At 41.6% G+C, this 16,667-nt stretch overlaps 1 protein-coding gene across 1 annotated transcript; it reads left to right on the plus strand.

Annotated features, from left to right (window-relative positions):
- Positions 1-6,616: 6,616 nt before the first annotated feature.
- Positions 6,617-11,986, plus strand: LOC149453967 (uncharacterized). Its single transcript, XM_089688033.1, has one exon. The coding sequence runs from the start codon at positions 6,710-6,712 to the stop codon at positions 8,432-8,434; it is 1,725 nt and encodes a 574-aa protein (XP_089544159.1). The 5' UTR covers positions 6,617-6,709; the 3' UTR covers positions 8,435-11,986.
- The last annotated feature ends 4,681 nt before the right edge of the window (positions 11,987-16,667 follow it).

A 16,667-nucleotide genomic window follows, 5' to 3' on the forward strand; every position in this document is an offset into this window, starting at 1 on the left:
TCTCTCGGTTTGTGTTTCACATTACTTATAGGCCTGGATCAAAGAACATGAAACCAGATGCTCTTTCGCGTATGTTCGAAGACCCAGAGGAGTCCCACAAACCTGACACCATGCTGTCTTCTGGTAATTTTCTGACATTACAGACTGAGCTACGTTCCCAACTACAGGCAGCATCCATAGGGGCTCCAAATGTTCCGGGGGTGCCGCTACAGAATAGAGACGGATTATGGTGGAAAGAAGGACGAATCTTGGTACCAGACAAATCTCGCACTACGGTCTTGGGTCATTGCCATGACCATCCCCTGGCTGGCCACTTCGGGACCTAGAAGACTTTGGAACATCTGCAACGTATGTTCTGGTGGCCCAGCATGTCCAAGGATTGCGAGGCTTACGTAAAGACCTGCGCGGTCTGTCAAAGCAATAAGCCTTCCAGGAACAAGGCTTGGGGGCTCCTGCGACCCTTACCCATACCTAACAGACCGTGGGAAATGATTTCAATGGACTTCATTGTGGAACTTCCTCCATCTCAAGACCATACCGCCATTTTTGTGATTGTGGACCGCCTATCCAAGATGGCCCACTTCGTGCCTCTCAAAGACACACCATCCGCTGCGGAGACAGCACGAATTTTTGTGAAAGAGGTGGTAAGACTCCATGGAGTTCCTAAGGATATAGTTTCAGATAGAGGAGCCCAGTTCACCTCCAAATTTTGGAAGGCACTATGCGAGACCTTGGGAATCAAGTTATCTCTCTCCTCGGCATATCATCCACAGACCAATGGACAGACGGAACGTACAAACCAAACCTTGGAACAATATCTCCGATGTTATACGTCATTTCTTCAGGATGATTGGCTAACTCTTTTACCACTGGCCGAATTTGCTTACAATAATACAAGCCACTCGACTACTCAGCAATCCCCATTTTTTGCCAATTACGGCTTCCACCCGACTTTTTTACCTGACACAATTCCTGAAAGTTCGGTGCCAGCTACACAGGACATGTTGCACTTCCTTTCTACAAACAATAGGGTCTTACAAGAAGCAATCCTGAAGGCTTAGGAGGGCAGTAAGAAAGCCTTTGACAAAAAGAGAAGAGGGGAGCTTATTTTACACCCAGGGGACCAGGTCTGGTTGGCCACGACAAACCTTAAGATGACATGCCCGTCAAGAAAATTGGGACCAAGATTTATGGGCCCATTTCAGGTTAACGAAAGTGGCGTACGAGCTCTTACTCCCGGAATCCTTTAGAATTCACTCGGTATTTCAAGTATCTCTGTTGAAACCCGCGGCACCGGACCCATTCCCGAACCGGAGATCTAGGCCTCCTGATGCCATAAACGTTGATGGGGAGGAAGAATTCGAAATTGAGACAATTCTAGACTGTAGAAAGAGGGGAGGTCAGACCCAGTTTCTCATTAAGTGGAAAGGGTATGGTCCAGAGGAGAACTCATGGGAACCCTCCCAGAACATTCATGCCTCTAGATTGATTCGGGATTTTTTTGACAACCACCCACGCAAGAGAGAACTGTTGGGCATCCGGCGGCTGCCCGTAGGGGGGGGGGGCAATGTCAGGATACGGGTGTTCTGCGGCATCGCATCGGGCGGCGCATGCACAGAACACCAACACTCACTACCCGGCGGGCGGTAGAACCTGGGCGCGCATGGTGGCGGCGGGGTTCACGCATGCGCACTCGGGATTGCGGACGCGCACCTGGCACCAATGACAGCGGGTGGCGGGCTATTTAAACATAGGAACAGGTATGTCAAGTTGCCGTTTGGTCTTGTATCCTGTTCCTGATTCTGTGTTGCTGTATACTCCATTGCCGACCTCTGCTTGTTCCTGATCCTGCTCTTCCCCTGGCTTGCCTGACTATTCTTCCGTCTGATCCCTGGTACTGTGTTTGCCCGCATCCTGCTGAACCTGTCTTGTGACCTGACCATTCTTAGCTCGCTCCTATTGTACCTCGCTGGCCGCATAACACCGACCCGGCCTGTCTGACCACGCATACCGTACCCGACCATCCATCCATCCGGCTCGGATCAGACCAGTGTATCTGTCTGCCTTTTCCAATTAGATTCCGTTCCTGCACTCCCCTGTCAGTACTCTCTACCACCGCAGGATGCACTCGGGGGTCGCGACCTGGTTCCAGTCTGCACCAAGTCCATCCCTACCATCAGGGGCCCTGGTGAACAGCAGGCTGGGACTTAGACCCCGCGCCCTGAGGGCGTCCGTGCGTTGGGCTGCTAGAGACTCTGCCAGGCGGTTTATAACAAGTGCTACCTGGGGAAGAGAGAAATGAGCGGGCAGATCACACAGCCTGCTTCCAGTTATATAGAGATCATATTAGGAGAGGTGAACGATAACAAGGAGGGCAGTTGGCAATAAGCAGAGTCTCAAGTTTTGACTTTCTTCTCAAACAGCCTTTTATCAGCTATATTCATGTGGTACCTTTTACAATTTTTATTTCTGTAAAACATCAGATGCTACATATCATTGTTTCACTAGCTTTTTTCCAGATGGAGCAAGGTTCTCCCTGCTAGGACCCACAACAGCATACAACTGGTAACTGAGGCTCTGACTCCCTCTATTACCTTGCAAACACTGAACCCTTTCCTTTACTTTCCTTTCAGCCTATCTCACTGGGCTTAAGGTATAATGCAGAGCAGAGGCAGGGTTTTAAGACTGCCAAAGAACCCACATCTTCCCCAAGTGCACATTATTACGGGAACTCTAGATAGGAATCCTCTACAGGAAGAATGAAAGGTGACAAGGAATCCTCTACAGGAAAAGTGAAATGTGATGAGGCTTGAAGTAAGAATGAGATGTGTGAGAAGGTTGATTGATTAGAAAAAGAAATATGAAGGGGCATTTGGGTGCTCCTAAATATTTCTCCATTCTTGGGTCCAAAATGTTCTCAAAGAGGATGACTAACAAGTGATTCACTTTAGGAGGAATAGTAAGGGGTTTGTATGAATAGGGCTGGTTTCTGAATTTGGTCAGATTAGTGAGGTGTGTGTGTGGTAAAGGAGAAGTAGGGCCAAAGCTCTTTTGGTTCTACGTCTCCTGTGCGTCACAGTAGTGCACTTTCTTCTGCACTCTTGTGAGAACATTCAGCTGACAGTGGGCTAAAGTCCACTGTCCACTGACATCACTCAGCCACTGCGGGCTCTGGAGAGCTCCCAACTTTAAAGTTGGGTTACACCCAGTTTCCTGTCCAACAGCTCGCTAGATGAGCAGCTGAAGTCTAAGCCAGCCACTCCCACCTCCTGCACAGTCCAGCACTCCAGTGAGCTCTGGAGGGACAGAGCAGAGAGCAAGTGACAGTTACCGGCAGTCTGCTCCTTGAAGACTGAGAACTAATATGCCCGCAACTCCCAACAAACTGAGACAGTGAAGTTGAAATAAATAGGGACACAATTAGAGGCATCCATGTCATGGGACAGCTTCTGCACAAGTCACAAATAAGATTTTTGACTTACCATAAAATCCTTTTCTTGGAATTCATTAAGGGACACAACATTAGAAGAATTCAGAGATGTATAGGTAATACTCCTGCCTATTAAAGAATTGAACACTGGCAAATAATGAATTCTGTCAGTCAACTATTATATCCCCTCTGACTCCTATTATGCTTCAATTTGTTCTAAAAGCAGTAGTAGGAGTAATCACAAGAGGGGTAGGATCTGTGTCTCTTAATGAACTCCAAAAAGGATTTTAGGGCAAGTCATAAATCCTATTTTCTTTAATACAGCCTGTGATTGACAGTCTCAGCTCTGTTAATGTGTGAAGGGGGTGTGTTCCGTCTCTCCAATCAGCTTTCAGAGCTTTTGTACAGTGTGTAGCTGGAGCCCCCTGCTTTGCGAGTCTGTGAAAAATATTTCTAATCTCTGAGTTTTACAAGGATGTACAGGACAAATAGCTGCAAATAAACAGGTACAACTTGTGTGTAGGCGGATTTGTTTCATCTCTGTGTGTCAACTGAAACTTGTCACTTATATATGCATGGATATAGATAAGTTTACAACTACTTTAAGGGTCACAGGGTTAGCCAAATTTTGAGACATGCAGTCCAAATGAGGGGTGCAACACAGCAACAAACATGCCAACAAGCCAATGAAAACAGGTAAAAACACAGTTGGCCGCAGTTCACTGGGCTGCCTGAAGCACTTTATATCTGAAGCTTGCATCAACTGAGGTTTAAACATCCACCTTGTGAACTGAAGATAAGGTAGTGGCCTGACTTCAGTTCATATCCTGAAGAGGCAATTTGTGAACACAAAATGCATCGATTTCAAGTGCTGTGAAAAAGCTATCATATGTGGAGTTATTTGTGATGAGTTTTAATAGCACTGATGCGTCTTTTAAATAAATAATAAAATGTGCTTTTATTCTTCATAAAATTGTATGTTGTGTAACACATTAGGACCCTTCTTTGAGGTACAGTACATTTAAAGTCCCTCATGTTATTCCCACCCCATGTGGAGTGGTTGGTTGCTTTTTATAAAATGTTAATAGAATAGGTTCAAAGAAAATTACAAGAGCCGAGATCTGATCTATGATAGTACTGAAGGCCAGATGTTCCACACCACATGGGAGGAAGGTCAGAATATGTCCCATAAAGTATTTCATGAGGTAAAACTTCCGTGCCTTGCACCATGCAGAGTACACTTTCCAGGTTGTTAGAAAACATTGCAAGAGGTATATTTCCCAGTTTTCAGAATTGTAGGATGGATGGAATTGAATAATACTAATATTATTATTATTATTACTTATATAGCACAGGCAATTTACATATATATATTGTATTATTATTTCAGGTACTTATATAGTGCCGTCAGTTTACGCAGCACTTTACATATACTGTATATATTACATTGACATCAGTCTGTAACCCTCAATCTAAGGTCCCTAACTTACATTCATACATACACATACTAGGGACAATTTAGACAGGAGTCAATTAACCTACCAGCATTTCTTTGGAGTGTGGGATGGAACCGGAGTACCCGAAGGAAAACCACGCAAGCACAAGGAGAACATGCAAACTCCAAGCAGGTGGTGCCATGGTTGGGATTCGAACCAATGACCCTAGAACTGCCTGGTGGAAGTGCTAACCATTTAGCCTCTGTGCTGCCTAATACCCTATTCCTTAGGACCTGGTCTTCAAGAGCCAATGATCACAGATCTGCAGAGCAGATAAAGAATGAATTTTAGAGGAGGAAAGGCATAGATCAGGTGTAACCAGGGGTTGACTGACCATTTGGAAACTCGGGCACTGCCTGAGGGCCCTGGGTCAGTAGGGGGCCCCATGAGATGCCTCTGGTACCTTTTTCATAGGCTTTTTTAAGTTTGGGCAAGGACACAGGGGCCCCATGATCCCCTATTACCTGGGGGCCCCATGAGTTGTCAGTCCTCCCCTGGGTGTAACTGATCCTGCTATGTTACCAGAGCATCCACTGCCATTTCCAGAGAATGCCTGGACCTAGAGACAAACCTGTCCAGTCTATTGTAGGGTCTGGAAGCCAGGAGGTCCTTGTCTGGCACACTCCACCTGTGAGATAGGTCATGAAATATCCACAGATAAAGAAACCATTTTTCTGCGTCCAGAGGTTTTCAACTTAGAAAATCTGCTGTTTGAAAATTATTCTCATTTCAAAAAATCTTTATAGACTTCAAGAAAGGCTTAGATTTTGGCAGATATACAAATAAAAAAAAAACACATATAAAAAATCCCAGTATCCTGCACGGTGAGCTTTCTAATACAGCAAGTAAAGTAGTTTCACATATCTTTATCTATACAATTAAGATGCAATCAAATGCACTAGCAACAGGAGATACTAATGTCATGGCAATGCCGGATACAAGGCAGGCTGAGTTCAGAGAGTAGTCGATATCGGATCCAAGGTCATCAATAAGGGAATCCAAAATTGCAAGCAGGGCAGACAGAGAGCTTGGAGCGCATGTTACAAATACAATATCACAAGTATGAGACTGCAGGCTTGGCTGGTTGAAATGAGATTTGAACTCCACCCAGAGACTGGTCACATCAATCACCTTTCAGGTGGACAGACTAACAGGGAGAATGTATCACAATCAAAACCAGGATGCTGGAATGAGACCTGCAGCTGTAATGGAGTAGAAACACTACACCCTCCTGACACAAGCATTTTTTCATATGTATAGTTTAGTTGTACATTCCTAATTGTTTCAGAGGTATTGGGAAAAAGGTTATACCATGCCTTATTATAGCAATAAGGAGTATGTGGACTGTGATTGTCCTCAGCGGATGTGAAATAACCTCAAAAACCAAATTCAATACAGCTAAAACAGGAGACAGGGTTACCAATATTCCTGATACCTCAGATACAATCCTGAAAATTTTACAGCAGTACCAGCTCAAATTTTTAACTTATCTTTATCTTGTGCAACAATAGGGTAGTTGTTGTGGGATACATTTCTGACAAACAATGTTTAGTTATGGCAACTTAATGTGATTTGACTGTCATTGCATATCAGTGAGATATCACGGAATCGTTCCTTGTGAACATACAGAGATATTGACTACTACCTATGTTTATATAAAACTATGCCTTTTCTTTTTCAGGAAGTAAACACTGAACCTACATCAACACAAGTCAAAGAGAAAACAGCACTTCTGACTTACAAATGTGGCAGTACAAATTCTACAGTCAATGCACCAGTAGAAATGACAATTTATAATAGTTTAAAGAAATATACAGATTGTGTGAAAGACTCTTTCTATTTATACATCATGTCTAATAAGTATAATGCGATCATCAATCCTAGAGTACCATGTGGAGCCCTGCAAGATCAAAAGCTTGAAATATTTACAAAACGAAATAAGAAAAGAAAAAACACTTCACCATCCTCATCAGGGCCATCCTCAGCTTCAAGTTATGTCAGTGCAGAAGGAGGAATGTTTTTCAAAGTGGATCATATAGGATACACAAGTGGGAAAGCTCCACGGACAATATTAAGCAATGATATATACAAATGGGAAAACACACCACTAGCAGTGTTTGGATATAAGAATAAATCAATAAAAGAAGCAATTAAGAATGATAACAGATTAAATATCACCAGTGAGTTCATTCTTCAAAAAGCAGACAAGACTTCACACTATAAAAGTAATGTGAATTTGTCACAACTTAAGAAACCAGATGAAGAGGTACATACGATTGTGTTTACCACTGCTAAGAGTATAAACGTAGAAAAAAATCCTGCTACATTTCAATCTGAGAAGCAAAAAGTTTCACATCCTGTTGATGCCCCTGCTAACCCAGTACAGCATCCTGTAAAGAATCCACCTGTACCTGAAAACTACAAGTCGGAGATCAGCAGAAACTTTTCAAGTGCATTTTCTGGGTTCAGTACTAAAGAGAAACAGCAGATAAGGTTGAATATGATTAAAGATTACGGTCGTAATGTCATGTACAAGGAGCCCATGCTGGCTACCACTCATCGACTACTGACCAAGCACCTGGACAGTGTGGGGCTCATCGAGTTTACATTTGACAAACAAACAAAAACTGGGACTTTTTTCCTTCTTACTGACACTCTGGGCCTCACAGCTAACCATGTACTTAAACCTCCAGAAGAGTTAAAATGTCAGTATCAAAGTGCATCTCCACCTGTTGGAAAAATAACATTTAACCATGAGGAGAAAGATTGTATGAGGATCTCATATGATGCTACAGTTATATATTATAATGAAGAAAAAGATTGTGCATTTTTGCGGGTTTCAGAAAGTACAGGTCAAGAAGGCTTGTTAAATTATGTTTCCTTCCCTCCACAGGATGGAGCTGTCAGCATCATTGGTCATCCACAGGAAGATGTGCCACTCACATCAGAGGATGGCACTGCTACTGCCAGTCAACCAGTTTGCTACAAAAAAATTGATACAATGTGTTCAGTGATTGATTTAAAGCAAAGAGATGTCACAATCCTTGCAAACATTTTGTCTGACAAATCTTACATACATGTCCTGACAAAGTACAATTTTCAGATTTTGTCCAGCAAGACACTACTGACCTATGATACATGTTTTTATTGGGGTTCTTCTGGATCCCCAGTTTTTGATGATAAAGGCAAGCTTGTGGCAATGCACACAGGAGGGTATTTTGCTGACACCAATTTAGGAAAGAAAAGTGTAATTGAATATGGTAGAAACATTGTTGAAATTCTTATTGAAGGTACATCCTACATAGCAGAGCTAAAATCCTGGTTTAAAAATGCATGTTCAGATAACAGTAATTTGTCCAGCTACATGAAGTCGGGCGGGCACCCTGATCATATAAAGTCTTCTATCTTGGATCTCCAAAAAACTTTGGGAGTAGCAGATCAGCCAGAGGAACACAACCCTAATTTAATTAATGAAGAAAGTGCTGAAGATCAAATGGATACATCCTAAAATCAGACACATCACAGAACTACAGTGGGGAAAATAATTATTGAATCCCCTGCCCACTTACAAAGAAATGAAGGGTCTATAACTTTTATCATAGGTGTATTTTAAATGATAGAGACAGAATATCAACTAAAAATCTAATAAAAACACAATACAAATGTTGTAAATTGAGCTGCAGTTCAGTGAGTAAAATAAGTATTTGATCCTCTACCAACCAACAATAATTCTGGCTCCCACAGACTGGCTATGTGCTCATGTGGTACACAGATTAGTCCTGTCAATTTAAGAAGGTGCTCCTAATGACACCTCGTTATGTGTATAAAAGACACCTGTCCACAGAATCACTTTCTTCCAATCAAACCTCATCATCATTGGGCAAAGAGCTGTCAACAGTTGTCAGGGACAAGATTGTAGACCTTCACAAGTCTGGAATGGGCTACAACACCATCAGTAAAAAGCATGGGGAGAAAGAGCCAACTGTTGAAGCGATTATTCACAAATGGAAGAAATACAAAAAATAGCCATCAATCTCCCTCAGTCTGAAGCTGCAAGCAAGATTTTGCCTCATGGGATAAGAATGATCATGAGAAAAGTGAGGGATCAGCCCAGAACTACATAGGAGTTGGGATCACAGTCACCAAACAAACCATTGGTAACACAATATGCCGCCATGGATTGAAATCCTGCAGCACCTGTAAAGGTCCCCCTTCTCAAAAAGGCACATATACAGACCCATCTGAAGTTTGCTAATGAACATCAAAATGAAATGGTGGAAAAAGTGAATCCCTGCTTTATGGGGTTTTTATCTTGTGTGTGTCACTTTGGAATAGTGGGGTCATCTTCTGATTTTTTTTTTTTTTTTGGGGGGGTTGATAATATTGTAAATCTTTGTATTGGGATACACAGTGCCACATTTGTATTCCATTTGAGATACATATATTGCCAAAAGTATTGGGCTGACTGCCTTTACACGCACATGAACTTTAAAGCCATCAAAGTCTTAGTCCACAAGGTTCAATATTGCGTTGGCCCCGCCCTTTGCAGCTATAACAGCTTCAACTCTTCTGGGAAGCCGTCCACAAGGTTTAGGAGGGTGTCTATGGGAAGGTTTGACCATTCTTCCAGAAGGCCATTTGTGAGGTCAGGCACCGATGTCGCACAAGAAGGCCTGGCTTGCAGTCTCTGATCTAAATCGTCCCAAAGGTGTTCCTTGAGGTTGAGGTTGTGCAGGCCAGTCAAGTTCCTCCACTCCAAACTTGCTCATCCATGTCTTTATAGACCTTGCTTTGTGCATTAGTGCACAGTCATGTTGGAGCAGGAAGGATCCATTCCCAAACTGTTCCCACAAAGGTGGGAGCATGAAATTGTCCAAAATGTCTTAATATGCTGACAGCTTAAGAGTTCCCTTCACTGGAACTAGAGGGCCAAGCCCAACCCCTGAAAGACAACACCACACCATAATCCCCCCACCACCAAACTTTACACTTGGCACAATGCAGTCAGGCAAGTACCGGTCTCCTGACAACCGTCAAACATGTCCATTGGATTGCCAGACAGAGAAGCATGATTGGTCACTCCAGAGAACATGTCTCCATTGCTCTAGAGTCAAGTGGCGGCGTGCTTTACATCACGGCATCCGAGGCTTTGCATTGCACTTGGTGATGTAAGGCTTGGATGCAGCTGCTTGGCCATGGAAACCCATTCCATGAAGCTCTCTACGTACTGTTGTTGTGCTAATCTGACGGCCACACAAAGTTTGGAGGTCTTCAGCAGACAGTTGGCGACTTCTGTACACTGTGTGCTTCAGCATGCGCTGACCCCGCTCTGTCATGTGATGTGGCCTACCACTTGGTGGCTGAGTTGGTGTTGTTCCCAGTTACTTCCACTTTGTTATAATCCCACTAACAGTTGAGCGTGGAATATTTAGTAGCCAGGAAATGTCACGGATGGACTTATTGCACAGGTGGCCACCTATCACGGGACCACGCTTGGAGTCACTGAGCTCCTGAGAGCGACCCATTCTTTCACCAATGTTTGTAGAAGCAGTCTGCATGCCTAGGGGCTTGATTTTATACACCTGTGGCTATGAAGGTGATTGGAACACCCGAATTCAATGATTTGGGCGGCTGGCCCAATACTTATGGCAATATGGTGTATATTGCTTGTTACACTGAGCATGTCCAGGGACATAGGGCTGATTTACACCACAGAGATGCAGTTTACATGCATATGGCAGCATAGTGGCTAAGTGGTTAGCACTTCTGCATAGCAGCACTAGGGTTGTAGGCTCGAATCCCAACCATGGCACTACCTGCTTTGAAGTTTGCATGTTCCCCCTGTGCCTGTGTGGGTTTGCTCCCACACTCTAAAGACATGCTGGTAGTTGTTTTGGCTCCTGTCTAACTTGTCCCTAGTATATGAATGTGAGTTAGGGATTTTAGATTGTAAGCTCCTTGAAGGCAGAGCCAGATGTGAATGTACAATATATACAGTGTTCATCATAAATGAGTACACCTCAACAGATTTGTCAGAAAACCTTTACTTTCCTTTCAGAATCAACATTTTCTATGGGACACTATACTACAAAATACTCCCAACAATGTAGACCATTGATTGCAAATAAGATTTGTTCATTTGTACACACAAAAAAGTATTTTTCCCAAAAAGTTCATTCAAGACCATGTTGCAAAAATGGTCTTAGGAGAAAAGCTAAGTTTTAGACTACAAAATCCCAATTAATAAGCATTCAACTACAGGGGAGTCTAATTATTCATTAAAAAGATGTCCAGCAGACAGTTGATTATAAAAGGGCGTTACTTAACAAATTAAACCCCTTCCCATTTAATGCTGTCAGCAATGGCACCACATGGAAGAGAAATGTCACAAGGCCTAAGGAAGAAAATAATTACTTTACACAAGGAAGGTGAAGGCTACAAGAAGATCAGCAAAGCTTTATCAGTCAGAATACTGTAGCAAAAGTGACACAAAACTTTAACAAAGATGGAACTGCAACCATCTCAAAAAGACACCCAGGCCATCCACCTCGACAGGAGCATCTTCTGATGAGAAGGGTTGAAGAAATTTGCCATGCAAGTTTATTGCAGTTAGCTAAAGAAATAAAGAGCCAAACTGGTCATCGTGCACTTTTTCAACATGACAATGATTCAAAACACACATCCAAGGCCACTTTTGCATTTCTCAAGAAGAACAGGGTGAAAGTGATTCAGTGGCCAAGTATGTCTCCTGATCTGAACCCAATCGAACACCTATGGGGAATTCTGAAGAGACAAGTTGAGCATCACTCTCCATCCAGCTGAAGATTTTGTAATCTAAGTTATATTATTAACCTTACTTTCATGTAATGAGCAAAACAAATGTTCTATAAAAATCATTTTTGTCAATATTTTGGAAATTGTTCTTGTGTTCTTTAAGATATTGATTACAATCTTACTTTTCAAAGAGGTGTACTCATTTATGCTGAGCAATGTATGTAAAGTGCTGTGTAAATTGACAGTGCTATATAAGTACCTGAAATAATAAAAATGCATATTTTTATTTGTGTCTTTTGCAATCTGATACATTTTAGACGGTTTCACATAATGTAAACAAAATAGCTGACATAACAAATAAAAAGTGTGTATGTGGAGGGTGGAGGGGTTTCTCTCACCCCCCCCCCCCCCCCCCCAACCACACACACACACACACACACACACACACACACACACACACACACACACACACACACACACACACACACACACACACACACACACACACACACACACACACACACACACACACACACACACACACACACACACACACCTTTCCTGGCCTGCAGGACTGTATGCTCAGATAAGGGTGTGTTAGTGATTTGGGGGGGGGGGCACACTTTTTTTTATTTTTTGGCCATGGGGTTCCCCTTCAGATCCATGACAGACTGAAGGGCCCATGCTCTTTTGGTACATGTTGGCTATGCTGTCTTCATTTTGTTGTCATTGGGGAATCACTGTGGACAACAGGGATGAGTCTCTGGTTATTATAATGCCTGTAGGTGCCGTCTCATGACCCAGAGAATTTGCAAACAAAAATGCCTGTCAGTGCGTTTAGGAGGTGCTTGGCCATTTCCCAGTGTACTGCCATGCATAACACATTCATCATGTTCTGATTTGGGGGGCTGCACAAGAACACACTGCACTGGGGTGAACTAGAGCCATTGGAATAGATGGGAACACTGGACATGGGTTTTGGATGCTGATGACGAATGTGCTTGTGAGCAATCTGGATGAAGCAACCCTCACAAATTAGAGATTTCCTGCTCTGTACCCGGCACATGCCCAAGGACTTACAACTTTTTTTTTTTTTAGCACTGAGCATGCCCAGGAACTTGGACATTTCACATTTTCTGTTGTACACTGCACAGGTACATACAGTCAGGTCCATTAATATTGGGACATCAACACAATTCTAACATTTTTGGCTCTATACACCACCACAATAGATTTGAAATGAAATGAACAAGATGTGCTTTAACTGCAGACTGTCAGCTTTAATTTGAGGGTATTTACATCCAAATCAGGTGAACGGTGTAGGAATTACAACAGTTTGCATATGTGCCTCCCACTTGTTAAGGGACCAAAAGTAATGGGACAATTGGCTTTTCAGCTGTTCCATGGCCAGGTGTGTGTTCTTCCCTCATTATCTCAATTACAATGAGCAGATAAAAGGTCCAGAGTTAATTTCAAGTGTGCTATTTGCATTTGGAATCTGTTGCTGTCAACTCTCAACAAAGATGAGATCCAAAGAGCTGTCACTATCAGTGAAGCAAGCCATCATTAGGCTGAAAAAACAAAACAAACCCATCAGAGAGATAGCAAAAACATTAGGCGTGGCCAAAACAACTGTTTGGAACATTCTTAAAAAGAAGGAACGCACCGGTGAGCTCAGCAACACCAAAAGACCCGGAAGACCATGGAAAACAACTGTGGTGGATGGCCGAAGAATTCTTTCCCTGGTGAAGAAAACACCCTTCACAACAGTTGGCCAGATCAAGAACACTCTCCAGGAGGTAGGTGTTTGTGTGTCAAAGTCAACAATCAAGAGAAGACTTCACCAGAGTGAATACAGAGGGTTCACCACAAGATGTAAACCATTGGTGAGCCTCAAAAACAGGAAGGCCAGATTAGAGTTTGTCAAACGACATCTAAAAAAGCCTTCACAGTTCTGGAACAACATCCTATGGACAGATGAGACCAAGATCAACGTGTACCAGAGTGATGGGAAGAGAAGAGTATGGAGAAGGAAAGGAACTGCTCATGATCCTAAGCATACCACCTCATCAGTGAAGCATGGTGGTGGTAGTGTCATGGCGTGGGCATGTATGGCTGCCAATGGAACTGGTTCTCTTGTATTTATTGATGATGTGACTGCTGACAAAAGCAGCAGGATGAATTCTGAAGTGTTTCGGGAATATTATCTGCTCATATTCAGCCAAATGCTTCAGAACTCATTGGACGCCGCTTCACAGTGCAGATGGACAATGACCCAAAGGATACTGCAAAAGCAACCAAAGAGTTCTTTAAGGGAAAGAAGTGGAATGTTATGCAATGGCCAAGTCAATCACCTGACCTGAATCCGATTGAGCATGCATTTCACTTGCTGAAGACAAAACTGAAGGGAAAATGCCCCAAGAACAAGCAGGAACTGAAGACAGTTGCAGTAGAGGCCTGGCAGAGCATCACCAGGGATGAAACCCAGCGTCTGGTGATGTCTATGCCTTCCAGACTTCAGGCTGTAATTGACTGCAAAGGATTTGCAACCAAGTATTAAGAAGTGAAAGTTTGATTTATGATTATTATTCTGTCCCATTACTTTTGGTCCCTTAACAAGTGGGAGGCACATATGCAAACTGTTGTAATTCCTACACCGTTCACCTGATTTGGATGTAAATTAAAGCTGACAGTCTGCAGTTAAAGCACATCTTTTTCGTTTCATTTCAAATCCATTGTGGTGGTGTATAGAGCCAAAAATGTTAGAATTGTGTCGCTGTCCCAATATTTATGGACCTGACTGTATGCTTAGATAACTGTTTCTTTCTCTCCATGCATGCTATTGGATTTAAATCTTTGGTCTTCAGTCTGAATTGATGCACATAGCCAAGGGCTAACACAGTTGGAAAAAGTATTTGTGCTAATCAGGTGCAAACAGTAAAGGCATACATGAGGAGACAGATTGAATGACATTGGTGGGCATGTCCTTTATTGCGTGTGCTAACAATACTACCTTTGTTATATAAAGGACTGCAGTAGTGGGGTTTGCTTTGCCTGAGAAGGGGGGATTTGGAGGGGGGTTTTTGGGAGGTGGGGGGGGGGGAGATATTGTTCATATTGACCAATACCCCACTAAGGCTGTTTTAATGTTTTCTTTGTGTGTTTGCTGTAATTGCATTTGTCCCTCAAAAGTAGGTTTTGTGGGCATGGCTTCAGTTTTCTGGGTGTTTTTCCAGTTTGTCCATGCGTTTATAGTTTGCGAGCATCTGCTGACACTTGTTCTTACCATTAAATATCAATTGTTCTACTCTTACAACTTCGATTTTGCTTTATCATGTAGACAGAAATGCAGCTTCCTGCTTACCATAATCAGAAATGTATTTGTAAGGGTGGGGTGGGGTGTTGGCGCTATGTTGTAGTACTGTATTCTTACATTTGTTTGTTTTTTTATACCCTGTTTTGTTTTTGAGAATCTTGCACCTAACAAATTGATAGGGGTGGGTGAGTGGTGAGATTTGTTGCCTGGTTAATATTAGCCGTATTTTGTTACCTGCTGTACACTGTGAAAGTTAAGTTGTGATCCTTTTTAGATTGTAAGCTCTTATGAGGAGGACCCTTCTAACCCTCTTGTAAAGCGCTGTGCGAAATGTAGCACCATAAATACTGTTTCTTTTTACACAAGTAAATGAATGTACCTAATTGTGTTGCTACTGTCAAAATAAATGTAAAATGTTGAACTATTTCTGTATGTGTTGGATCAAAAAACCTTTTTTTTTTCTTAAGTGGAATGTATTGTTAACACCCACACAAATAAAGATACAATAGTCTACAAAATAGACCTTTTATTCTGCACTCAAGGTGTTAAATAAAAATAAAATACCACAAAAAAACTTTACCAGCTCCGAAGTTGAATTTGAGGGACTGTTGAATTTAGCTGGTGGACAGGTAGAGTATTTACCATGTCAGCCTGGGCCTTCATTTTTTTGTTTTAATTCACCAGTTGCAATCCGAGGAACATCAATCCATTTGTAAATAAAATCAAACAGTTTTCATAGTAAATATATTGCACACACAAAATCCATTTGCATGTGTGGTAGCCGCAATCAACATTTAAAAATTAGTTCTCACACACAAACATCGGTTTCCAAACCGACTTCTGGACCAGAGTTGTGTCATCACATTTGCAGAAGGACGTTTGCAAGCCCCCAGAAATATCATATTTCCTGCTTTGGTCAAACTGTTGGATTTATTTTCAATATTGTTATGTTGCCATGATATACCTTCGGAAGTTATCTTTGGTTGATATTATGTATACAATAAAACCCAATAAAGGCTCTTAAAAAAAAAAAAAGAGTTGCATGACCATATTGGAAATTTCTATTTCAGCAAAATGTTCACAGTGCCTTTGCTGATCACAACTCACCATAGCGCAGCTCTCAATTTTTCGTAAAGCATTTAAAATTTTTATCTAATCTATGCTATTTTTTTCTATTATTTTATATTCTATTCTAATGTATTCTGTTTGGAATCAAATTAATTCTATTCAAATGTTTTATTATATTCTTTGATTCTCTATTCTAATCTTTTCTATTCTATTCTAATTTACTCTATTCCTTTATTTTCTGTTCTATTTTGCTCTGTTTTACTCTATTATTTTCTATTCTATGCTTTGATTTTCTATTCCAATCTTTTCTATTCTATTCTAATTGATTCTATTTTTTTTTCTATTTTATTCTTTGATTTTTTATTCTAATCTTTTCTATTCTATTTCTTTATTTTCTATTCTATTTTGTTCTGTTTTACTCTATTATTTTCTTCTCTATTCTGTTCTATTCTTTTATTTTCTATTGTTATTTTTTCACTCTGTTCTATTCTATTCTTGTTTTTTTTTTATTTAATTCGATTCTTTTCTATTTCCTGTTCTGTTTTATTCTATTCTTGTTTTCAAATTTAAATTGGTTTTAAAA

Source organism: Staurois parvus, unplaced genomic scaffold (genome assembly GCF_062004578.1).
Source record: "Staurois parvus isolate SC_StPar_1 unplaced genomic scaffold, SC_StPar_1.0 ptg000444l, whole genome shotgun sequence".
Taxonomy (NCBI): domain Eukaryota; kingdom Metazoa; phylum Chordata; class Amphibia; order Anura; family Ranidae; genus Staurois; species Staurois parvus.